Source organism: Pongo pygmaeus, chromosome 18 (genome assembly GCF_028885625.2).
Source record: "Pongo pygmaeus isolate AG05252 chromosome 18, NHGRI_mPonPyg2-v2.0_pri, whole genome shotgun sequence".
In the NCBI taxonomy this organism is placed as follows: Eukaryota; Metazoa; Chordata; class Mammalia; order Primates; family Hominidae; genus Pongo; species Pongo pygmaeus.
Window position 1 is genome coordinate 65191652 of NC_072391.2, and position 24615 is coordinate 65216266.

The 24615-nt window shown below is 55.3% G+C and overlaps 3 protein-coding genes across 8 annotated transcripts in view; 2 read left to right on the forward strand and 1 right to left on the reverse strand.

Annotated features, from left to right (window-relative positions):
• Positions 1–86: 86 nt before the first annotated feature.
• Positions 87–21987, reverse strand: CENPT (centromere protein T). 2 transcript variants are annotated; one of them, XM_054453991.2, is made up of 16 exons: positions 21213–21987; positions 16023–16104; positions 7020–7143; positions 5601–5951; positions 4385–4475; positions 4157–4244; positions 3941–4037; positions 3683–3819; positions 3505–3541; positions 3144–3286; positions 2317–2475; positions 1692–2015; positions 1351–1444; positions 596–772; positions 404–508; positions 87–320 (listed from the first exon to the last, which is right to left on the reverse strand). In XM_054453991.2, exons 4-16 carry the CDS (start codon positions 5708–5710, stop codon positions 197–199), a joined length of 1686 nt encoding a protein of 561 aa, XP_054309966.1. In that variant the 5' UTR covers positions 5711–5951; positions 7020–7143; positions 16023–16104; positions 21213–21987; the 3' UTR covers positions 87–196. The 2 variants fall into 2 exon arrangements, with proteins under 2 accessions (XP_054309966.1, XP_063510465.1); XM_063654395.1 differs by lacking the exons at positions 2317–2475; positions 7020–7143; positions 16023–16104; positions 21213–21987 and having other exon boundaries at positions 5601–5789.
• Positions 17433–19504, forward strand: THAP11 (THAP domain containing 11). The gene has a single exon (XM_054453992.2). It carries the CDS (start codon positions 17903–17905, stop codon positions 18809–18811), a length of 909 nt encoding a protein of 302 aa, XP_054309967.1. The 5' UTR covers positions 17433–17902; the 3' UTR covers positions 18812–19504.
• The window catches only part of NUTF2 (nuclear transport factor 2), a 28200-nt gene continuing 23098 nt past the window's right edge, over positions 19514–24615 (forward strand). The window contains exon 1 of one of the 5 annotated variants that reach the window (XM_054453995.2): positions 19514–22301. Coding sequence is in view for 1 of the 5 variants with exons in the window: in XM_063654396.1 (XP_063510466.1) it covers positions 22732–22770 (39 nt within the window). In the remaining 4 variants the exon portion in view is untranslated. Of the gene's footprint in view, positions 22302–22341; positions 22771–24615 lie in introns of those variants that run through there. The other 4 variants (XM_054453999.2, XM_054453996.2, XM_063654396.1 and 1 more) reach the window with 4 other exon arrangements.

The window sequence follows — 24615 nt, forward strand, 5'->3', positions numbered from 1 at the left end:
CCATTCTCCAGACTGTGCTGGGAAGTTGTAGGGGGGAATCAGTCCCTGCCTGGCTGGCCCCAGGACATGCACCAAAATGCAGAATATTCTGTTTATGACACTTTATTGATGCTGGGGGGGTGGGGAGGAGACCTGGAGAAACATGTGGGGGCAAGAGGCCCCAGGTGGGGACAGGGAAAGTGTTGAAGCCTGGCCACTACTGGGCAGGGAAGACAGAGTTGCCACCGTACGCACAGGGGATGAGCAGCTGCCGGTACTCCAGTGGCAGGTGCCGCTCCACTAGCACATGCAGTGAGACTTGGTCGGTGACCAGGCCCTGCCTGCAGTGGAGGAAGAGAAGGGACAGGCAGAATCAGCACCAGAACTCCCCCAGCCAGCACCCCCACACCTTCCGCCCTCTCACCGCCGCATCAGCAGCTCCAGGTCCTCTGGCTTCACAGTCTTGCGGCCAGCATGGGCAGCAAATACCTCCAGGTCGTCACAAAGATGCTGGAAATATTTATCTAGGCTGCCAAGAAGGTGGTGATAGAGCAGGCTGAACAGTCTGATCATGACCCCAGGGGTTCCTCTCCTACCCCACGTGCCCCGGACTCACCACTTCTCCACCATCTCAAGAGCCTTCCTCTCCATGGGCATCTTGGCATAGAAGCTAAAGAGTTTCGCATAGTGGCTCAGTCCAGCCTTGTGGGGATCTTGCCGGGGCCTGGGGCCGGTGGTCCGGGGCCTAAGGGGATGCCTGACCAACAGAGGCTCTGCAGGCTCTGAAGATAAGCTGAGGGCAACAGTGGACAGAGGGGGCTGAACTTGCCTCAGGAGGCTCTTATTCAAGAGCAAGTCTTGCTGGCTCTTGCTGAGGCTGGGTAACATGTGGCCCTTGGCCAGCCAGGACCAGCAGCCCTGACCACCTGCTGAGGGGCAGTTGGGTCAGGGGGCCACATAGAGGCCAGTCTTTCCCTGGGGCTCTGTCCCTCCACAGTTGACTCAACATCCTGGTTCAGGCTTATTATCTATATTGGTACCTGCTTGGGTCCATGACCCCAGGCCTTAGAATGGACAGTCTCTCCCCTTACTGTACTGCTGCCTTTCCCAATTCTGCTAATCGTCCTCCAGGAAGCCTTTTCTGACTACAAACCAACTACATACTTTCCCCTCACCCAGGCTCCTCTAAGCCCTGGAGGCAGGCACCAGGATGGCAGGGGTGCTCTTGGTGAGCTCTCCCCAGCCCAGCTCAAGCTGCCCTGCTGGGTAATCATCTGCATACCCGTAGGAAGGGGGAGGACCCTATGTACACAGCGTACCCAATGCTCCCTTCCCAAGAGGCCCATGAGGAATGGGGTTGTGGGATCTTACACTGCAGCACCAGGCATTGGGGCTGGCTCAAGAAACTCATGATGTCGCCTGGCCTGGAGAGACTCAGGGGTGCTGGAGGCCGACTCTGGACTTGCTACAAAGAAGAAGGGTGGGTCACAGGGATCCCAGGCCTGACCATCTCACCCAGGCCAGCACAGCCACAGTATTTCTGTCCTGTTTCTGGTGGGCCCCACCTAGCTCCAGCCAAGCAGGTGCCCCTCAGAGTCTTCCTGACCCCCTACCACCACCAGTGCCCGGAAACACAACCCAGGCAAGGCCTTTCTGTGTGCTAGGGCCTGAACACAGCTGTCACCAGTCACCCCCTGCACTGGGCCTCTTACCTTCCCTGCCAGAGGCATCCTCATCCCCTGAAGATGCTCTTGGCCCCTCGGCCTCAGCAGTCCCCTGGGATCCCTCTGCTTCTGTCACGTCTGTGTGTCCCTTGGCCTCTTCTACCCTGCTGGGTCCTTGTGCTCCTGTTGCCTCCATTTCACTCACACTCACACCTTCTTCTTCCATCTTTTTCTCTGCCTCTTCAACTCCATCATGTAAGGGCTCTATTTCATCTTCTCCAGAGACACCACTGCTGGTGCTCAGGAAGCTTAGAGCAAAGGCATCGACCTCCTCTGCCACTCCTGCCAGAAACTGGGCTGGTTTCCCAGGGCCTGAGTGAAGGGGAGAGAATACAGGCTGGAGACGCAGCCGGCCAAGGCTGCATAGCTCAGAGAAGGGTAAAGATGGACTAGCAGACCCAGCCCTGCTCACTGAGGAAAGACAAAGCCAGAGGCAGCACCAGGACATGGATCTGAAGTCTCCTGGCCCAACATGGACTCTGCTCTTGGATGAAGGAGGCAGCCACAGCCAGGGTGCTCTAGGAGCACAGAGGGGCTTGAAGAAGGAAAACTACCATTGTCAGCTCTCACCCAAGCTAAGTTTGGCTCCAGGCCACCGGTGCCACACACTCACTATTGTTCTGCAGCCCAGGCCCACTGCTCTGTGTCTTGCGACCAGTAGCCTGCTCAGCGTCTTCAGCCCCAGTGTGAGGCATGCAGGGCAGGGAGTGATACACATCAGGGGAGCCAACCGTGGGCTGAGAGAATGGCTGGGTGTCCTCCAACACAATGTCTGTGGGCAGAGTAGTAACAGGTTCTGAGGCTGTCACCTGGAGATCAGGGGCCAGCTGGCTCTCAGCGTATTCCAGGCCCACCGGCTGCTACTCAGCATTGCCAGGGCCTGGACAGTAGGCCGCATGGGTCCGCCCTGAGTGGCCTTCAGAGAAAGAAGACGACCTAGCACGCGAGGCCTTTTCGACTACAGCCCTCCTTGCTTACCTTCCTGTTCCTCTGCCCGGCAGTCCCAGGCCCCCACAGCTGCCTGCCCACCAGCTGCCCACTTAAAATACCTCTTCGCTGCTTGTTCTGCAGCTTCTTCCCAAACCCTCTTCTTACTCTGGTGAACTTGTTTTCTGCAATCAGGCTCCCAGGTCAGTTTGAATTGGCCAGCTGATCCTGAAACCTGGCCCCTTTCAACAAGTTTCGGCCACCACACCACACCCCTTTCCAACCTCCAGCCCTATAGTCTAAGGATATGGGGCCCTGGGAGACACCGAGGGACGAAGGAAAGGGGCCCCCTGTAGAAAGCAAGCAGAAATTCCTTGTAGACCCACTGACCAGAGTTGCTTGCTGTCCTTGACCCCACCGAGAGGGGCGCAACCCTGACTCAGCATCACCTCCTATCTGTCATAGTGGGGAGAGCTTTCCCCAAAGGCCAGCAGGGGAAAACCTCAACCTTACTTGGAGGAGCCAGGGAAGTATCTCGCAGATCCCGCAAAAAGGCACCCACGTCTACAGCTCGGCGGGCAGGAGGTCTGCGGGCCAAGCCAGGCCTCTGCACTGACTGTGGCTGAAGAGGTGTGGCAAAGGTCAGGTTGAGGGATCTGGTGAGAGGGGGGAGGCACAGAGGAAAGTCAGGTACCTGAGACCCAGTTTGCCCAGAGATCCCTCCATTCACCCTGGGGCTCTCATCTCTTAGAACAGATGCTGTGAGGCTAAAACTGGCAGGGAGTAGTACGGCCAGATTCCATCCCAAGCAGCACCTCCCTCCCCAAGTCTCTCCTCCACCCACTCCCAGAACAGGAATCACCCAGAACAGCACCTGGTGAGGGAAGAGGCATCAGCATTCCCTTGAGGCTCTGTCAGCAACCGGCAAGAGAATGTAAAAGAAGAAAACCATGGTAAGTGCTCCAGGCCTGTGAGGGCCCTCTCTCAGGACTCCTCAGCCTCTCCAGAGGACAGGAGGGAGAGGGTAGCAAAAGTGGTGTCCAGGGCCTCACCTTGGGAGAGAGACAGCCCCTGGTCCACTCCCTGCTGAAACATCGACAGTCTCAGCCTCTGTTTCCTCCTGCCAGGGGCCAGCAGACCTGGAGCCAGGGTTGTGGGGGGCTCGAGCTCAGGAAGTTGCAGCTCCAGGCTATAAGAATGGAGCTTATCTCAGACAGGCCAGGAAGTCCAATTCTGGCTTTTGTAACCCCCAAGAAACTCCCCGACTAAGCTGCCCATAGCACAATCCAAGGTGGGGGAGTTCTGTGTACCTGCCACAACTGCTCTCTCGTCTGGAGGGTTGGACCACCTCCGGTGCTGGCACTGGCTTCACTACCGACTCGGGCATCAGGATGGAAGATTCCGGGGCTGCAGAAATACCAAGGAGAGGGTGGGGCTGACAGAACAGGCCACCCTGAATGAAAGATACCAGAAGACTGGTGTCGGACTGGTACCTAACTCTGACCGGCAGGCCAGCACTCACTTACCAGTTAGTAGGATGTTCTTCAGCAGCGTCCGAGGTGTCTGTTCCTCCAAGTGCCCACTGGCCTGAACATGGGCCGATCTGCCAACAGACTATCCGCAAAAGCACCAAGCAACCAGTCTGTCCGTTTGCCTTGAGATTTCCTCAAGGTGGGCTCCAGAGCAGAGCTAGACCTCAACCCCCCTCCCCGAGGCAGCCAGGGCCCTTTGGGGTCAGTGGGCTGGGTACTTACCCTGGCTCCACGGGAACGCCCTCTGGCTATCGTCCTTGTTTGGCCACTCAACCTCCTGGAGGAAGCCATTTCAAGCAGGGCTCTCCGGGCTCTGCGTAAAGACCAGCAATTACACAGAGAATTACGGTGAGGAAGGATAGAGGATGTAGAGACATGCCTTCATCAGGGGTCTTGGTCTGGAGCCTTTTTCCCTCAGGGCTAGGGACCCAGAAACCACTTGCCCCTACCATTGCCTCTGTTCCCAGCCCTATGTCAACAGCAGTGTGGACCGAAGAAGACCCCTGGGGTATGGGAATAGAGAGGGCATATGAGTGAACTGGGAAAGGCTTCACAGAGGTGACTTCAGCAGAATCACAAACGATAAGTAGGGGTTAGCCACACAGACAAGAGGGGCAATTGGAAGAGCATCCACCCCAGACATGAAAGTAACAATCCATGATGGGTATTAAAGTATTTTAAAATCTTTTAAGAACTTGGTACCCCAGACACCTTAATCTCTCCAGTCCAGTCCCTCTTAGATTCCAGAGCCACATAAGTGTTCCCAGGGCACAGCTCCTACCTCATGGGTGTAAAACCTATAATGAATGGCTTCTCATTCCCTGTAAAGAAACTCCACTGTCCCAGTCTGGCAGATGTCAACGTATGCATCCTCTGCACCATGAGCTCACCACAGCCCTCACCCACTGCCTCTCCCACTGAGTCAGGCCAAATTCCCTGTTCCTTAGCAAAGCATCTTCCAGTTGCTGCCTCCCAACTTCTAACCAGGCTGTCCTCTAGCTCCTTTTCCATTTCCCAGCTGGGAGCTACAGGGACAGTAAGACAATGCACAGGAACAGTGGGAACCCTCAGGACGCAGAAGTTCAGGGCAAATGCCTAGGCACACCCTGGCGGGTCTGGGGAAAGTAGCCTAGAGAACAGAGCAGAAGGTGAGATTCTGAGCGCCTATCTTCCATCTCCAGTGGCCGAGCCCCCAAAGACTCGGGATCAGTCAGGCTCTGTGGTCCCGAGGGCTGGCTGCCTGGAGCCCTGGGGGCAGGGGCACAAACAGCTGGCCCGGGCCCGGCTAGAGCAATGGAAGCAGTTCTCAGAGTCCCAGGCCCTGCTCCTCTCTAAGACTCAGTTTCCCTCTTCGAACAGAGTCGGAGCTGGGTCCCACCCAGACCCCACTCCCCAGTCCCTCTAGTTGCTCAAGTACTCGGGGAGCCCCCTCACATACCCAGCCCGAGCACTCCGGGGTCGCCGCGGGGTGCGCGGGTCCGCTGTATCCAGCACGCGTCGCAGCAGCGTGCGCGGCGTGGGGTCGCTGTCAGGGTTGTGGTCAGCCATCGTCTCGGCCCCGGGCCCTCCTAACCGCCCAGCCAGCTGCAGGGCCCGCCTTCCCGCCGCCACAATTAAGGTAACTCTCGCGATGCTCCCGCACAGCCCCACGGGAATTGTAGTTCTCGCACTATCGCAGCTCGCGGGGTGGACAGTGACGGTTGCAAACTCTGGCTGCTTTGGAGGCAGCCTCGCTGCGGGTAAACCTCGGTTAATGTAATGCAAGCAGCCCAAGTGTTGGCTTCTTCATCTGTAGATTGAGGTTGATACACACCTGATAAGGAGCTTGTAATGATTCAAGGAGTTAATGTTTAACTCAGAGTCTAACACACGATAAGCCAGGGCACTGGTAACTAGCAATTGCTATTATTAGAAGGCTCTCTCATTCCTTTCTCTCCGAAGATGAGGAGAGACGCTTGGGCCAGGAAAAAGATTTTTATCCTACATATGACCTGGTTAGATTTGCATTTGCAGGCCAGGCGGTGGCTCAGGCCTGTAATTCCAATACTTAAGGACACTGAAGCAGGAGGATAGCTTGAGCTCAGGAGTTCGAGAGCAGCCTGGGCAACACAGTGAGACCCCCGCCCCCTGGTCTCTACAAAAAATAAAAATAAATTATTCAGGCATGGTGGTGCGCGCCTGTAGTCCCAGATAATGGGGAGGCTGAGGCAGGAGCATTGCTGAGCCCAGGAGTTCAAGACTTCAGTGAGTCGTGATGGCACTCCAGCCTGGGCAACAGAGAGAGACTCTGTCTCAAAAAATAATAAAAGCATTTTTAAAAGCTCTGCATTTGCAAATCTGTCTATAGGGCCTATCTCTATCAGAAGAGACCAGGAAGCAGGCTCCAAGGCTAATAAGCTGTTTGTGATCCAGCACTGATGTTATGATCTCCAAACACGAGCAATTTTGAGATGAATTCCGGCTCTCAAACGTTCTATTAATATTTTCCCCATTACCACCACATCTAGCAAAATAAATAAATAATTTTTTTTTTTTTTTTTTTTTGAGACAGAGTTTTGCTCTTGTTGCCCAGGCTGGAGGGCAATGGCACAATCTCGGCTCACCGCAACCTCCACCTCCTAGGTTCAAGCGATTCTCCTGCCTCAGCCTCCCAAGTAGCTGGGATTACAGTCATGCACCACCACACCTGGCTAATTTTGTATTTTTAGTAGAGACAGGGTTTCTCCATGTTGGTCAGGCTGGTCTCGAACTCCTGACCTCAAGTGATCTGCCTGCCTCGGCCTCCCAAAGTGCTGGGATTACAGGCGTGAGCCACCACACCCGGCCAATAAAAATTGTTAATGCTAGAGATGCTTACCATATTCTGTTAGTGTTTTCCTCCATATTTTTCACTGATTGACAATCCCCTCACCTTAAGTTTTCATGGCAACTGAATTAGAACTTGGTTTCTGAGTCTTCCGTGGAGTTCGCTTTCCCAGAATCTGCACCGAGATCAAATGTAAATTATCAGATACCTGAGACAGGCATGGGCATATTTGTGCTTGTGTTAAAAAAGCTGAGCCAAGAAGTCCAGGCATAGTGGCTCATGCCTGTAATCCCAGCACTTTGGGAGGCTGAGGTGGGTGGATCACTTGAGGTCAGGAGTTCAAGACCAGTCTGGCCAACATGGTAAAACCCCGTCTCTACTAAAAACACAAAAAATTAGCCGGGTGTAATGGCACACACCTATAATTCTAGCTACTCTGGAAACTGAGACAGGAGAATTGCTTGAACCCTGGGAGGCAGAGGTTGCAGAGCTGAGATCGAGCCACAATACTCCAGCTTCGGCAACTAAGCAAGACTCCATCTTGAAAAAAAAAAATTCTCTCCCTCTCCCTCTCCCTCTCCCTCTCCCCCTCCCCCTCCCCCTCCCCCTCCCCCTCCCCCTCCCCCTCCCCCTCCCCCTCCCCCTCCCTCTCCCTCTCCCCTCTTTTTTTCGGTCTCCCTCTCCTTCTTTTTTCGGTCTCCCTCTGTTGCCGAAGCTGGACTGTACTGCCGGGATCTCGGCTTGCTGCAACCTCCCTGCCTCGGGCTCCTGTGACTCTCCTGCCTTGGCCTGCCGAGTGCCTGGGATTGCAGGCGCGCGCCGCCACGCCTGAATGGTTTTTGTATTTTTGGTGGAGACGGGGTTTCGCCGTGTTGACCGGGCTGGTCTCCAGCTCCTGGCCTCGAGTGATCTGCCTGCCTCGGCCTCCCGAGGTGCTGGGATTGCAGACGGAGTCTCGCTAACTCAATGCTCAATGGTGCTCAGGCTGGAGTGCAGTGGTGTGATCTCGGCTCTCTGCAACCTCCACCTACCAGCCTCCTGCCTTGGCCTCTTAAAGTGCTAAGATTACAGCCTCTGCCCCACCGCCACCCCGTCTAGGAAGTGAGGAGCGTCTCTGCCTGGCCGCCCATCGTCTGGGATGTGAGGAGCCCCTCTGCCCGGCCGCCCTATCCGGGAAGTGAGGAGCGCCTCTGCCCGGCCGCCCATCATCTGGGATGTGAGGAGTGCCTCTGCCCGGCTGCCACCCCGTCTGGGAGGAAGTGAGGAGCGCCTCTGCCCGGCTGCCCCGTCTGGGAGATGAGGAGCACCTCTGCCCGGCCGCCCCGTCTGGGAGGAAGTGAGGAGCGCCTCTGCCCTGTTGCCCTATCTGGGAAGTGAGGAGCGCCTCTGCCTGGCCGCCACCCCGTCTGGGAAGTGAGGAGCGCCTCTGCCCGGCTGCCACCCCATATGGGAAGTGAGGAGCGCCTCTGCCCAGCCGCCCCTTCTGGGAGATGAGGAGCGCCTCTGCCCAGCCGCCCCGTCTGGGAGGTGAGGAGTGCCTCTGCCCGGCCGCTCCGTCTGGGAGGTGAGGAGCGCCTCTGCCTGGCCGCCACCCCGTCTGGGAGGAAGTGAGGAGCACCTCTGCCCAGCTGCCCCATCTGGGAAGTGAGGAGCGCCTCTGCCCGGCTGCCACCCCCTATGGGAAGTGAGGAGCGCCTCTGCCCGGCCGCCCACTCTGGGAAGTGAGGAGCGCCTCTGCCCGGCCGCCCACTCTGGGAAGTGAGGAGCGCCTCTGCCGGGCCGCCCACTCTGGGAAGTGAGGAGCGCCTCTGCCCGGCCGCCCACTCTGGGAAGTGAGGAGCGCCTCTGCCCGGCCGCCCACTCTGGGAAGTGAGGAGCGCCTCTGCCCGGCCGCCCACTCTGGGAGGTGAGGAGTGCCTCTGCCCGGCCGCCCCGTCTGGGAGGTGAGGAGCGCCTCTGCCTGGCCGCCACCCCGTCTGGGAGGAAGTGAGGAGCACCTCTGCCCGGCCGCCCACTCTGGGAGGTGAGGAGCGCCTCTGCCTGGCCACTCCGTCTGGGAAGGGAGGAGCGCCTCTGCCCGGCCACCCCGTCTGGGAGGTGAGGAGCGCCTCTGCCCGGCTGCCACCCCGTCTGGGAGGAAGTGAGGAGCACCTCTGCCCGGCCGCCCCATCTGGGAAGTGAGGAGCGCCTCTGCCCGGCCGCCACCCCATATGGGAAGTGAGGAGCGCCTCTGCCCGACCACTCCGTCTGGGAGGTGAGGAGCGCCTCTGCCCGGCCGCCCCGTCTGGGAGGTGAGGAGTGCCTCTGCCCGGCCGTCACCCCGTCTGGGAGGAAATGAGGAGCACCTCTGCCCGGCTGCCCCGTCTGGGAGATGAGGAGCACCTCTGCCCGGCCGCCCCGTCTGGGAGATGAGGAGCACCTCTGCCCGGCCGCCCCGTCTGGGAGGTGAGGAGTGCCTCTGCCCGGCTGCCACCCCGTCTGGGAGGAAGTGAGGAGCACCTCTGCCCGGCCGCCCCCTCTGGGAAGTGAGGAGCGCCTCTGCCTGGCCGCCACCCCGTCTGGGAGGAAGTGAGGAGCGCCTCTGCCTGGCTGCCACATCTGGGAAGGGAGGAGCGCCTCTGCCCGGCCGCCACACCGTCTGGGAAGTGAGGAGCGCCTCTGCCTGGCTGCCCCATCTGGGAAGGGAGGAGCACCTCTGCCCGGCCGCCACACCGTCTGGGAAGTGAGGAGCGCCTCTGCCTGGCTGCCCCATCTGGGAAGGGAGGAGCACCTCTGCCCGGCCGCCACACCGTCTGGGAAGTGAGGAGCGCCTCTGCCTGGTCGCCCCGTCTGGGAGGTGAGGAGCGCCTCTGCCCGGCCGCCCAGTCTGGGAAGTGAGGAGCGCCTCTGCCCGGCCGCCCTGTCTGGGAGGTGAGGAGCGCCTCTGCCTGGCCGCCACCCCATCTGGGAGGAAGTGAGGAGCGTCTCTGCCCGGCCGCCCCGTCTGGGAAGTGAGGAGCGCCTCTGCCCGGCCGCCCCCTCTGGGAAGTGAGGAGCGCCTCTGCTCGGCCGCCCCCTCTGGGAAGTGAGGAGCGCCTCTGCTCGGCCGCCCCGTCGGGGAAGTGAGGAGCGCCTCTGCCCGGCCGCCCCGTCTGGGAGGTGAGGAGCGCCTCTGCTCGGCCGCCCCCTCTGGGAAGTGAGGAGCGCCTCTGCTCGGCCGCCCCGTCGGGGAAGTGAGGAGCGCCTCTGCCCGGCCGCCCCGTCTGGGAGGTGAGGAGCGCCTCTGCCCGGCTGCCACCCGGTCTGGGAGGAACTGAGGAGCGCCTCTGCCCGGGCGGCCCCGTCTGGGAAGCGAGGAGCGCCTCTGCCCGGGCGGCCCCGTCGGGGAAGTGAGGAGCGCCTCTGCCCGGCCACCCCGTCTGGGAGGAGAGGAGCGCCTCTGCCCGGGCGGCCCCGTCTGGGAAGCGAGGGGCGCCTCTGCCCAGCCGCCCTGTCTGGGAGGTGAGGAGCGCCTCTGCCCGGCTGCCCTGTCTGGGAGGTGTACCCAACAGCTCCGAAGAGACAGCGACCATCGGGAGCGGGCCATGAGGACGATGGCGGTTTCGTTGAAGAGAAGGGGAGGAAGTGTGGGGAAAGGAAGGAGAGATCAGATTGTTGCTGTGTCTGTGTAGAAAGGGGTGGGCATAGGAGACTCCATTTTGTTCTGACTAGGAGAAATTCTTCTGCCTTGGGATGCTGTTGATCTATGGCCTTTCCCCCAGCCCCCTGCTCTCTGAAACATGTGCTGTGTCAACTCAGGGTTAAATGGATTAAGGGTGGTGCAAGATGTGCTTTGTTAAACAGATGCTTGAAGGCAGCATGCTCTTTAAGAGTCATCACCACTCCCTAATCTCAAGTACTCAGGGGCACAAACACTGCAGAAGGCCGCAGGGTCCTCTGCCTAGGAAAACCAGAGACCTTTGTTCATGTGTTTATCTCCTGACCTTCTCTCCACTATTATCCTATGACCCTGCCATATCCCCCTCTCCGAGAAACACCCAAGAATGATCAATAAATACTTCAGAAATTAAAAAAAAAAAAAAAAAAAAAAAGAAAAAAAAATTAAGCAAAAAATTAGATTCTCACTTCTCAAAATAAGAGAACTGTACAGAAAAAGCTATCAATATTCCTTGTCATTTAGATCTGATATCTGTGTTATCTGACTCAATTTGCTATCCTTTTGCAGACATATTTCCGTGGTTACTACCTAAATGCAGTTTTTTTTTTTTGAGATGTTCTCCTGCCTCAGCCTCCTGAGTAGCTGGGATTACAGGCGGGCACCACCGCGCCCAGCTAATTTTTGTATTTTTAGTAGAGACGGGGTTTCACCATTTTGGTCATGCTGGTCTCGAACGCCTCATGATCTGCCCGCCTCAGCCTCCCGAAGTGCTGGGATTACAGGCGTGAGCCATGGCGCCTGGTCTGCAGTTTTGTTTTTGTTTTTTGTTTTTTTGAGACGGAGTCTCACTTTGTTGCCCAGGATGGAGTGCAGTGGCACAATCTCAGCTCACTGCAACCTCTGCCTCCCGGTTTCAAGCAATTCTCCCTGCCTCAGCCTCCCAAGTAGCTGGGATTACAGGTGCCCGCCACCACACCTGGCTAATTTTTTGTATTTTTAGTAGAGACGGGGTTTCACCATGTTGGCCAAGATGGTCTTGACCTCCTGACCTCATGATCCGCCCGCCTCGGCCTCCCAAAGTGCTGGGATTACAGGTGTGAGCCACTACACCCGGCCCCAGCCTGCAGTTTTAAATTATTTATTCATTTACTAGTAAAACCTTGAACTACTGAATACTATGGAAAAAAACAAACATCTTTTTTTTTTTTTGAGATGGAGTCTCACTTTGTTGCCCAGACTGGAGTGTAGTGGTGCGATCTCAGCTCACTGCAACCTCTGCCTCCTGGGTTCAAGCAATTCTCCCTGCCTCAGCCTCCCAAGTAGCTGTGATTACAGGGGCCCACTGCCAAGTCCGGCTAATTTTTTGTATTTTTTTTTCTTTTTTTGAGGTGGAGTTTTGCTCTTGTTGCCCAGGCTGGAGTGCAATGGCGTGATCTCAGCTCACTGCAACCTCCGCTTTCTGGGTTCAAGTGATTCTCCTGCCTCCGCCTCTCGAGTAGCTGGGATTACAGGCATGTGCCACCACGCCTGGCTGATTTTGTATTTTTAGTAAAGATGGGGTTTCTCCATGTTGGTCAGGCTGGTCTTGAACTCCCGACCTCAGGTGATCTGCCTGCCTCAGCCTCCCAAAGGTTCACGCCATTCTCCTGAGTAGCTGGGAGTACAGGCGCCCACTACCACACCCGGCTAATTTTTTGTATTTTTAGTAGAGACGGGGTTTCACCGTGTTAGCCAGGATGGTCTCGATCTCCTGACCTCGTGATCTGCCCACCTCAGCCTCCCAAAGTGCTGGGATTACAGGCGTGAGCCACTGCAAAATTTTTTGTATTTTTAGTAGAGACGAGGTTTCGCTATGTTGGCCAGGCTGGTCTCCAACTCCTAACCTCAGGTGATCTTCTGCCTCGGCCTCCCAAAGTGCTGGGATTACAGGCGTGAGCCACCGTGCCCGGCCTTTTTTTTTTTTCTTTTTTTTTGAGACAGGGTCTCGCTCTGCCACCCACACTGGAGTGCAATGGTGGGATCACAGGTCACTGAAGATCTCAACCTTCTGTACTCAAGCCATCCTCCCACCTCAGCCTTCTGAGTAGTTGGGATTACGGAGTAAGCCACCATGCCCAGCTAATTATTGTATTTTATGTACAGGCAGAGTTTCACCATGTTGCCCAGGCTGGTCAAACTTGTTTCAAAAGAGATTAAAACATGAACTTTGGCTGGGCGCAGTGGCTCACACCTGAAATCCCAGCACTTTGGGAGGCCGAGGCAGGTGGATCACAAGGTCAGGAGTTCAAGACCAGGCTGGCCAAAATGGTGAAACTCTGTCTCTACTAAAAATACAAAAAATTAGCCAGGCACGATGGCAGGTGCCTGTAATCCCAGCTACTCGGGAGGCTGAGGCAGGAGAATCGCTTGAACTTGGAGGGTGAAGGTTGCAGTGAGCCAAGATCGCACTCCAGCCTGGGCAACAGAGTGAGACTCTGTCTCAAAAACAAACAAACAAACCATGAGCTTCATTCTTTGTACAGTAGTATTCTGTTTGTTCACATAATTAAACGTTATAATTACTTTTTTAAAAAAAATACTGGGATGAAGTGAGGCAGGGAGGAGTGAAAGAGAATGGCAGGGCTAGACTAATATGGGGTCTTGCAGGCTCTGGGAAAGAATCTGGACATTATTCTAAATGGAATAGGAAGCCAGTGGAGGAATTTAAGCAGAGGTATGACATATCAGATTTTCTTTGGCAGCCATGTGAAGATTGCAGGAGAGGCAAGATTGGAGGCAGGGAGACATGTGATGAGGTTCTTGCCTTTCTCCAGGGGTGATTAAGACAGAGAGTGAGCTGGGCAGTGGAGGTGGGGAGAAAGCCATGCACTCCAGATATGCTTTGAGGTAGAAGATTAAGTGTAGATGACAGGTGATTTTATGTACTGGAAATTAGAGTTTCATTGGCCATAATTTTCAATATTCTGTGCATAAAGAAATTACATCAATTTGGCCTCTCAACATTTTTTGAGCAAGGTGAGTCCTGAGACAGGTAGAGTTTCAACCAAAACAGTTACAATGATCTTTTGCTGAATTTTATCTCTATTGCACACGTATTTAAACATGGCCAGACACGGTGGCTCATGCCTGTAATCCCAGCACTTTGGGAGGCTGAGGCAGGCTGATCACCTGAGGTCAGGAGTTCCAGACCAGCCTGGACAACATGGTGAAACCCCATCTTTACTAAAAACACAAAAATTAGCCAGGCATGGTGGTGCATGCCTGTAGTCCCAGCTACTCGGGAGGCTGAGGCAGAAGAATGGCTTGAACCCGGGAGATGGAGGTTGCTGTGAGCCAAGATCGTGCCATTGCACTCCAGCCCGGGTGACAGAGCAAGACTCCGTCTCAAAAAAAAAAAAGAAAGAAAAAAAAATGGCCAGGTGTGGTGGCTCACACCTGTAATTCCAGCACTTTGGGAGGCCGAGGTGAGTGGATCATGAGGTCAGGAGGTCGAGGCCAGTCTGACCAACATAGTGAAACCCTGTCTCTACGAAAAATACAAAAAATTAGTCGGGTGTAGTGGTGTGGGCCTGTAATTCCACCTACTCAGGAGGCTGAGGCAGGAAAATCGTGTGAACCTGGGAGGCGGAGATTACAGTGAACCAAGATTGTGCCACTGCACTCCAGCTCTGGCCACAGTGCGAGTGCGAGACTCTGTCTCAAAAAAAAAAAAAAAAAATTTAAACATGTAATATAGGCCAGGTGCAGTGGCTCACACTTGTAATCCCAGCACTTTAGGAGGCCAAGGTGGCCAGATCACCTGAGGTCAGAAGTTCCAGACTAGCCTGCCCAACATGTTGAAACACCATCTCTTCTAAAAATACAAAAATTAGGTTGGGTGCGGTGGCTCACGCCTGTAATCCCAGCACTTTGGGAGGCTGAGGTGGGTGGATCGCATGAGGTCAGGAGTTTGAGACAAACCTGGCCAACATAAGGAAACCCCCGCTCTACAAAAATACAAAAATTAGCCGGGTATGGTGGTGGGCACCTATAATACCAGCTCTTGGGAGGCTGAGGCAGGAGAATTGCTTGAACCCTGAAGTGGAGGTTGCAGTGAGCCTAGATGATGCCACTTCACTCCAGCCTGACCAAGAACAAAACTCCACCTCAAAAAAAAAAAAAAAAAAATGAAAAACAAAAATTAGCTGGGCGTGGTGGTGCACGCCTGTAATCCCAGCTACCTGGGAGGCCAAGGCAGAAGAATTGCTTGAACCCAGGAGGCAGAGGTTGCAGTGAGCCAAGATTGCACCACTACACTCCAGCCCGGGCAACAGAGTGAGACATCGTCTAAGAAAAATAAAAATAAATAAATAAATAAATAGGCTGGGCGCAGTAGCTCACACCTATAATCCCAGCACTTTGGGAGGCCGAGGTGGGTGGATCACCTGAGGTCAGGAGTGCGAGACCAGCCAGCCCAACATGGTGAAACCCTGTCTCTACTAAAAATACACAAAATTAGCTGGGCGTGGTGCCCGGTGCCTGTAATCCCAGCTACTTGGGAGGGTGAGGCAGGAGAATCTCTTGAACCCGGGAGGTGGAGATTGCAGTGAACCAAGATTGCACCACTGCACTCCAGCCTCAACAATAAGAACGAAACTCCATCTCAAATAAATAAATACATAAGTAAAAATGTAATATGTGTTCATGTTTATACTGTTGTATAAATGATTCACCCAAATGAATGCGTATCTTTTACCAGGGGCTACACCGGCCCCTATTTTGTTTTTATGTCAAATACTATAATTAGAAATAATGTACATTAGAGGCCGGGCACGGTGGCTCACCCCTGTAATCCCAGCACTTTGGGAGGCCAAGGCGGGCAGATCACGAGGTCAGGAGATCGAGACCATCCTGGCTAACACGGTGAAACCCCGTCTTTACTAAAAATACAAAAATTTAGCCGGGCGCGGTGGCGGGCGCTTGTAGTCCCAGCTACTTGGGAGGCTGAGGCAGGAGAATGGCGTGAACCCGGGAGGCGGAGCTTGCAGTGAGCGGAGATCGCGCCACTGCACTCCAGCCTGGGCAACAGAGCGAGACTCCGTCGCAAAAAAAAAGAAAAGAAAAGAAAAGAAATAATGCATATTAGGTTTCCATTTCATGCCTGTGATCTGCTATCAGGAGAGAAAAAAGGACAAGAAAAATTGGGAGGAGACCACGATCATGTCTTTTGTGGGAATATGCATGGAGCTGGGGGCCATTATCCTTAGCAAACTAATGCAGGTACAGAAAACCAAATACCACATATTCTCACAAGTGTGAGTTAAATGATGAGAACTCATGAACACAAAAAGGCAACAACAGACACTGGGGTCTACTTGGGGGGGGTTGGAGGAGGGAGAGGAACAGAAAAGATAACTATTGGGTACTGGGCTTAATACCTGGGTGATGAAATAATCTGTACAACAAATCGCGGTGACACGAGTTCACCTATGTAGTAAACCTTCACACGTACCCCCGAACCTAAAATAAAAGTTTTAAAAAAATTGGAAGAAGGAAGAACTCGGCAAAGGAGGGCTAGTTTGAAGGTAATTCCCCTGGAGAACTGCCTGGCCCCTCCCTGGCTTTCCACATTATGTGTTCTTTAAAATATTTTCCCCCAGCCGGGCGCCGTGATCCTAGCTCACGCCTGTAATCCTAGCACTTTGAGAGGCCGAGGCGGTCGGATTGCCTGAGCTCAGGAGTTCGAGACCAGCCTGGGAAACATGGCGAAACCCCCGTCTCTACTAAATACAAAAAAAAAAAAAAAAAAAAAAATTAGCCAGGCATGGTGGCATGCGCCTGTAGTCCCAGCTACTCCGGAGGCTGAGGCAGGAGAATTGCTTGAACCCAGGAAGCAGAGGTTGCAGTGAGCCGAGATCTCACCATTGCACTCCAGTCTGGCGACAGAGTGAGACTCCTTCACACACACACACACACACACACACACGATTCCCTCAAATAAGTTGAGGTAGGGGGAGGTGTATTGTTACAATGCAAATCCTTTCGCATAAAATCCTTCAATAGCTCTCAGTGGCCTGCAGAATAAAACCCGAAATCCTTAACATGTCCCAGTTTGGTATTTTCCCAAGCTTGGCCCTACCCAGGCCACCCCCTTCCAGGCTCTTTAAGGGCGGAGCCTAGCTCTTTTCTGCCATGTGGCTTTACAGACTGATTCCCGGGACAAGAATTGGCCACTTCTCCCTATCCAAGCTTTCGTTCGCTTTTTATTCCTGGTCCCCACCACCTGCCCCCCATTTCTCTGATCTCCCGTTAATTCCTTTGGAGCGATTACTTTCTGTGAGTAGATATCCATTCGCGTGCTTTCAGATCTATTATCCAAAAGACAGACGCTTATCCGTCTAGGTAGTCAGTCTCCAAGAGAGGAGCCCAGTCGGTCTGACTCCCGCAAACTCGCTGCACTGTGTCAGCCACATAGTAGGCGTCTACTGGAGACTTTGTTTAGATCAGTGAGTCAATGCAGGCAGCAGCTGAATCAGGAGAGAGTCCCCAACGCAAAGAAAGGGGCTCCTGAGACCCTTCGGGGCGCCGAGGCCCAGGTTTCGTCTCCCTCTGCTGCAGCAATGCCGTCGACTCAAAGGCGCTCGGGGCTGGGGGACTGGTTCTGGCAAACAGCACAACCTCGCCCGAATCCTGGTCCACAGTAACTCGATCTTTCCCTTAGGCGGCGCTTCGGTCCGAAAGCACCTAGTTTAGCGCGAGGCATCACGGGATTTGTAGTCTCCGTGGGCATATACCCACCGCGCTTGCGCACCGCTGAGGCGCGCACCGCCCCGCTCCACGCCCCTATCAGGATTCGGGTCCTCGTGAGGAGCAGTCCAGGCGACAGCGTTCCAGCCTAATACGCCTCTCTCGCCCGCTGGGGACAAGACGGGCTGGGGAAAGAATCTGCTCTTCGGCGGCTATCGCAGTGCCTTGGAACGCGGCCGGAATCCGCACACACCCGCCCCGGAAGTGAGCGGCTCCCGGCGCGGGGCATTGTGGGGGGCGTAGTCTCTTTCTCAGGCGGTCCTTCGCGGCGTCCCCGGGGCCCACTCCCGAGCGCAGGCGGGCAGCTAGGCGGGCGGCGCGGCGCGGGCCGGCAGGAAGCGTATTCTGGGCACGGGGCGCCGGGCGGGCCGGCTGCGCCGAGCGGCAGTGGTGGGATACCACCCAAGGCCTCGCGCGGCGCCGCCCGTCGAGGGGCGGGCGGCGGCGGAGCCACTGGGCCGTCGAAGGGCGCAGGAGGCCGGTGGGCCGGGCCGGGCCGCGCGGCGCAGCCATGCCTGGCTTTACGTGCTGCGTGCCAGGCTGCTACAACAACTCGCACCGGGACAAGGCGCTGCACTTCTACACGTTTCCAAAGGACGCTGAGTTGCGGCGCCTCTGGCTCAAGAACGTGTCGCGTGCCGGCGTCAGTGGGTGCTTCTCCACCTTCCAGCCCACCACAGGCCACCGTCTCTGCAGCGTTCACTTCCAGGGCGGCCGCAAGACCTACACGGTACGCGTCCCCACCATCTTCCCGCTGCGCGGCGTCAATGAGCGCAAAGTAGCGCGCAGACCCGCTGGGGCCGCGGCCGCCCGCCGCAGGCAGCAGCAGCAACAACAGCAGCAACAGCAGCAGCAGCAACAGCAGCAGCAGTCATCACCTTCTGCCTCCACTGCCCAGACTGCCCAGCTGCAGCCCAACCTGGTGTCTGCTTCCGCGGCCGTGCTTCTCACCCTTCAGGCCGCTGTAGACAGCAGTCAGGCTCCGGAATCCGTGCCGCCGGCGCCCATCACTCCCACTGGAGAAGACGTGAAGCCCATCGATCTTACAGTGCAAGTGGAGTTTGCAGCCGCAGAGGGCGCAGCCGCTGCGGCCGCCGCGTCGGAGTTACAGGCTGCTACCGCAGGGCTGGAGGCTGCCGAGTGCCCTATGGGCCCCCAGTTGGTGGTGGTAGGGGAAGAGGGCTTCCCTGATACTGGCTCCGACCATTCGTACTCCTTGTCGTCAGGCACCACGGAGGAGGAGCTCCTGCGCAAGCTGAATGAGCAGCGGGACATCCTGGCGCTGATGGAAGTGAAGATGAAAGAGATGAAAGGCAGCATTCGCCACCTGCGTCTCACCGAGGCCAAGCTGCGCGAAGAACTGCGTGAGAAGGATCGGCTGCTTGCCATGGCTGTCATCCGCAAGAAGCACGGAATGTGAACTGGTGCCCCAGCAGCCTGCTGGACTCCCAGACCCCATCCAGCCAGGGGACCGCAGGCCATTGTTGAACTCCTCTATACTCCTGGGGCACTGATTGACAGTACTGAGGCTTAAGGCAGCTGGACTCTCTTGCTGGTGACCTGGCATCCTCAATTGTTTCCTCCTGAAGTGGAAGCTGGGGCCTTAGACTCTGCCCTGGTGACACCAGCAATGATGACTTTGTCTACCCTTCCTCCCCAATTATTGTTGCAGATTCTGGTTAAGCAGAGGCTTCAGAACCACTGAACTTGAAACTTACCCTCTAGGGATGCAGGTGGGATGTCCAGGGACTATGGGTTTGGGAAAACCATACCTTAAGGTTGGTCAGCAGTCAGATAACTCTAATGTGTGTAGTGATAAGAGATTCAAGTAACATCAGTTCTCCTCCTGTTCATGCTTTTCCTTCCCAGGTGCAGCCTGTGATTCTGATGGGGACTGGTAAATCTGTGCCTCTGCCTCCTAGGACTTATTTTCCCAGGAGGCCATTTACAAGGGGATCTGGATGACCTGCTGATGGAGATCCAGCTTGCCAGGGACTTAGGTTTATCCTGTTTTGTTTGCTACTGGTTACAAATTCTATTTTCTGTACAATTAGTCAGACTAAAGTTTTCACTGTGTTTGGCAAAACAAATTAAACAAAAAGTAAGGTTTTTATTTGGGTCTCGCCATTTTATTTTTACAAAAACATAGTTAAATGTCCTTGAAACATGGGGAAATAGGCCTCAGCCTATTTGAAAGACCAGGCTGACCCTGAAAGTAGAGATGCTTCAATGACCAGGTTTTTCCAAAAATGGGCCCTAAGCACATAGATCCTGGCCTTATAAGGTCCTCACAGAGTTCCTGGCCCAGCTCACCCTAAAGAGTTTGGAAACTGCACCAAATGGGCCCAGTTTGTCCATGGATTATCTCCCTGTATCCTTTCAACAAGAAGGACCAACTGGTAACTAAGCTATATTGTGATAGTTCACCTCTGAGGGTTTTGAATTCTCAGCTGGGATTGAATTTTGCTCACCATGACATCCCTTAGGCTTAGCACAGCCTCTGGTATGCATGTGCATGCAGTTACTCTATGAACTGGTAAGACCACAGCTGGAGCTAGCCAGGGCTGCTTCAGGCACAAGGACTGTTGTATAGATACCCTGGCCTTGGTACACCTTCGGTGTGACAGAGCTGTCACTTAATGCCACAGAGGGCATTAAGAAGTTGGGAAGTGTGATTCCTTGACTCATTTTCTTGGCTGCCTCTATTTTTTTTCTTTTCTTTTCTTTTTTTTTTTTTTTCAGATGGAGCTTTGCTCTTGTCGCCCAGGCTGGAGTGCAATGGTGTGATCTCAGCTCACTGCAACCTCTGCCTCCCGGGTTCAAGCGATTCTCCTGCCTCACCCTCCTGAGTAGCTGGGATTATAGGCGCTTGCCACCACGTCTGGCTGATTTTTGTATTTTCAGTAGAGACAGGATTTCACCATGTTGGCCAGGCTGGTCTCGAACTCCTGATCTCAGGTGATCCGCCTGCCTCTGCCTCCCAAAGTACTGAGATTACAGGTGTGAGCCACCCCACCTAGCCTCTATTTTTTCTTAGATTGGATATTGAAGGGGCAAGGATTACATTGTTTTTGTCTAGAGCTCCAAGTAATTTAGCTCAAAGCATGTCTAAAAGTAAATGCCTTTAAAGCTATGGGTTTACTGTGGGTGGTGGGGCACAAAGGAGACTTTCAGACTCCATAAAATATGACTCCCTTCTCTTTGTTACTTATGGACAAAGCCATCTGCCTGGGGACTTGCCTGTGGCAACATGCTGGGATGGTCCTAAAATTCAAGTCTCTGTTTCCCTTCTAGTCCCTTAGGCACTGAGTTGAGAAAGAAGTCTGATGGGGAAGGGGTGAGACATAGGTTGTGTGGGTGCTTGGTTGGGGGATGGAGTGGATCTCTGTCTTCCTAGGGTTAGATCTGGCTGGTAATCAGGTGGTGGAAGCACAGCAGTGCCCTTTGTTGCTCCTATTGGGCCAGTCTCACATCTTCCCGGTTTCCTTCCTTGGAGCGAGGCCTTTTCCAGGATCCAGCTATGCTCTTCAGTGTATCCTTGAGCTCCTGTTTATTGAAGGGACTTCTGCTGTTTCTGCATTGGCTCCCTTGAGGCTGTCAGCAGTACTCCCTGGACCCTCCCTCGTGTCTGGAGGTTATGGGCAGTGTTTTGGCTTCTTAGGGAGAAGAAGACAGTTCACAGAGCAAGGGAGATCCCAGATGCAGATGTATAAGCAGGGCAATGCAGAGTTCTCACTAGCTGAGTAATAAGCATCTAGTCAGGCAAAGTGTAGTGTTGACAGACCTGAGATTTAAAAAACAGAATTGTGGTCCGGTCTTACCAGCCATCTCTTGGAGGGGTAGCCTGTGGGTGGGTAAAGGTGCAAAACTCTTGTGGAAGAACAGGAGTACTGAGAGACCTCCGGCCAGGAAGGCAGGCTAGGAGTTGCCTGGAGAGGCCTTGTAGCCATTTCCCTTACCCAAGTTGGCTGCAGATCTCTTTGCCAAGCACAGGTCTGACCTAGAGACTGGCCTTACCACAAATGTTTGTGTTACCAAGAAAACAAATGGGCGTTGAAAGGAAAGGGCAATGGGTAGGAAAAGAACTATTTACAATCTGGTCACTTAAATCCAGGGAAATTTTGGGTAAGTCAGTCATTTCTCTTTCCTCATTAATAAAAATGAAACACTTAGCTGCTCTATCTGCTGCAAAAAAACCTTAGAGAATGTTTTGGGGACCCCTGACTGTAGAAGTTTGAGGGTAACCTCTCCAGCCAAGCCCCACCTGAGGGACATTTGAGTCTCCGGCCCAAGAACAGCCTAGCCTGCTCGAAACCAGCTTTGGGCCCGACTCGCCGAGGTGCAGGCGCACGAATGTTGGGATTGCAGGAGCTGTGCGTTCGGCCCGGCCTGGTTAAGGCCACACAGCTCGCAAAAGCAGCAGCGGCAGCCATAGCCCCAAGGGGAGGGGGTTTCGTGAGCGGAAACGGCCCAGGGGCCCAGGGAGGGGCAGCTTGGGGCCGGGCTGGGCTCCCACGGAGGCGGGGCCAACCCCCACCCCAGTACACAGACCGGGCGGGGCCGAGCCAGCTGAGACCAGGCGACAACTGAGCCCTGACCCTAGCCCGGCGCCAACCTCCAGTGTTCCAGAGGCTTCCGCTAGACCACAATTCTCAGGGGCTTGCCCCGACAGCCTCCCTCCCTGGCTTAGCCTCACCTCCCGCGCTGCGGGCCGCGTCTGGGCCTCCGCGCATAGCACGCCGGGAATTGTAGTTTTCTCTCGGCGCGCTCATGCCGGAAAGGGGGGATGGTGGGACTGCGTCTCCCAGAGTGCAGCGGGGCGGGCGAAGGAAGGCAGGGGGGAAGGGACAGTCGGTCGCAGACCGCGCTGGGTTGCCGCCGCCGCTGCCGCCATCGTGCCAGCCCCTCGGGTGAGTGTCGGGGCCAGCACGCCGGGGCGGGGGCTGGGCCGCAGGAGCCGCTCTCTGAGCTGCTGGGAGGCTCCGCTGAGAGTCCCCGGGCGGCCCCTCCCCTCCCCCCCCCGGCGGCCCGAAGCCGCGCGGGGCCCGGGCCATGTGTCGCGCGCGGCTCCGCCTCCCGCCGGTCCTGTGAGGCGGCGGCCGGGGGTAACGCAGAGAGAGCCAGCCGGGCGCCTATCTGGGCCGTACCGTGCTGGTGGCTGGTGCACCGGCCTGCGCCATGGCCGGGCCTTTTTCTCTAGTCAGGACCATCCGGATGGGGCCTTAGGGCCCCGCCCTGTCTAGCCTGGCCCGGCCTGCGCGAGCCCCGCAAGCTCTGCAGGCTGGCTAGCGGGCAGACCCCAGCCCCACGTCCTGCTACCCATCTACGAAGGATCCGGGGATGGGCAGCGCCACCCGGCCCGCTCCAGAGTCAGCATGGGTAAGGGCGCCCGCCTGCCGCAGCCGGGGCTTGGGCCCCTCACCCGGTTCCCGACCGTAGCCCGGCCGAAGTGTAGGTGAACGCCCCCTGCTTGTCTGCCCCTCGGAAGTGTACGTTTCTTACCGCTCCCTCTGTGGAGCCCGTACTAGAGTTCTCGCAGGGAGAGCAGGGTCAGGGAATATGAGGCGGGAGGGGATTCCACGGGAGACTTTACCCCTGTCTTGTCTTAGAGGATCTGGGCCTGATGGGGTGAGGCGGCTCCTGCCCGGTAGGCCCAGCCGACGCCCTTCTCTATCAGTGACCAGGCCCCAGCAGCAACACAGAATTGCCCCGCAGGACAGGATGACTTCATAAGAATGGGATGTTAAGGTGGGACTTAATGCACGGGGAAGTAGAATTCAGGCCTGAGGTTTTTGAGCCTAGTGCTAAACCAGAACCTGGGCTGGAAGGGGCCTTGGGGGGTGGGGCATGTAGATTTCAGACTTTGAAGCCTGGGTGGCAGAACTAGGGCTGGAAGCTCCAGAAAGTCTGGCTTCCCCTCGCTTGCTCACTTCCCAACAACTGGAGCTGCCTGTAAACAGGCAGGAACCTGGTTGCTTTATGAAATTGCCCTTACTGATGCCATCAGAGACCCTACTGAGTTCTGGGAGAAGAGTTGTCTTTGACCAGAAAATACTATCCTGATAGCCTTTGTAAAGGCGCTTCTGATTGAGAGATGGTAAATTAAGGAACCAGTCCAGAGAAGACCTTGGGACTAGGGGAGAGATGGCATGTAAAGCCTTGACTTCTCTGAGCCTCAGTCTTTCCAGAGACTAAAGAAGCAGCTCAGGCCTGGCGCGGTGGCTTACGCTTGCAATCCCAGCACTTTGGGAGGCCAAGGCCAGCGGATCACCTGAGGTCCGGGGTTCCAGACCAGCGTGGCCAACATGGCGAAAGCGCATCTCTACTAAAAATACAAAAATTAGCTGAACGTGGAGGTGCACGTCTGTAATCCTAGCTACTCAGGAGACTGAGGCAGGAGAATTGCTTGAACCCGGGAGGTGGAGGTCGCAGTGAACTGAGATCATGCCACTGTACTCCAGCCTGGGTGACAGGGCAAGACTCTGTCTCAAAAAAAAAAAAAAAAGCTGGGTGTGGTGGCGTGCACCTGTAATCCCAGCTACTTGGGAGGCTGAGGCAGGAGAATCACTTGAATCCGGGAGGCAGAGGTTGCAGTGGGCAGAGATCATGCCACTGCACTCCGGCCTGGGCGACAGAGCAAGACTGTCTCAAAAAAAAAGAAAAAAAAAAAAATGCAGCAGCTCAATCTCTGCAGCCCTGGCCTCAGTAGCAAGCAGAATATCAGGTCTCTTAGAAGGGCTGATTGAGACCCAAGGTGAAGAAAGCCACTACCCCTGCATTTTTTTTTTCTTCCTCCTTGAATATTTTCCCAGGTAATGTTTTTCTGGTCATTTCTGGTCACTTCTTCCAAGTACTCTTGACCTAGAAGTTTTCTTGCATATGAATTGCTCTGCCTAGTTATTCTCCCTGGTCAGGAAGAATAGGCAAGGATGCTGCTCAGATCTTACCAAGCCCTGCCTTCTCTCTGGATTTAACTTTCCTAGTCCATATCCTGGCCCATGAGGACATGGAAATCAGGTTCATCCAATAGGCTCAAGAGAGGCCAACTTTGCCAGTGGAGCTGGGCAATAAGGAGGGACTACCCACAGGACAATGAGGTGAAACCTAGAACTAGAAGCAGTTATTTCAAGACTCTGTAGATTGTCTGGATTGGTACTTTCTAGGACACAGATTTCAGGTGAGCTGGCTTACGGCTATGGCTTAGTTTGCGTATTTCATGGCCCT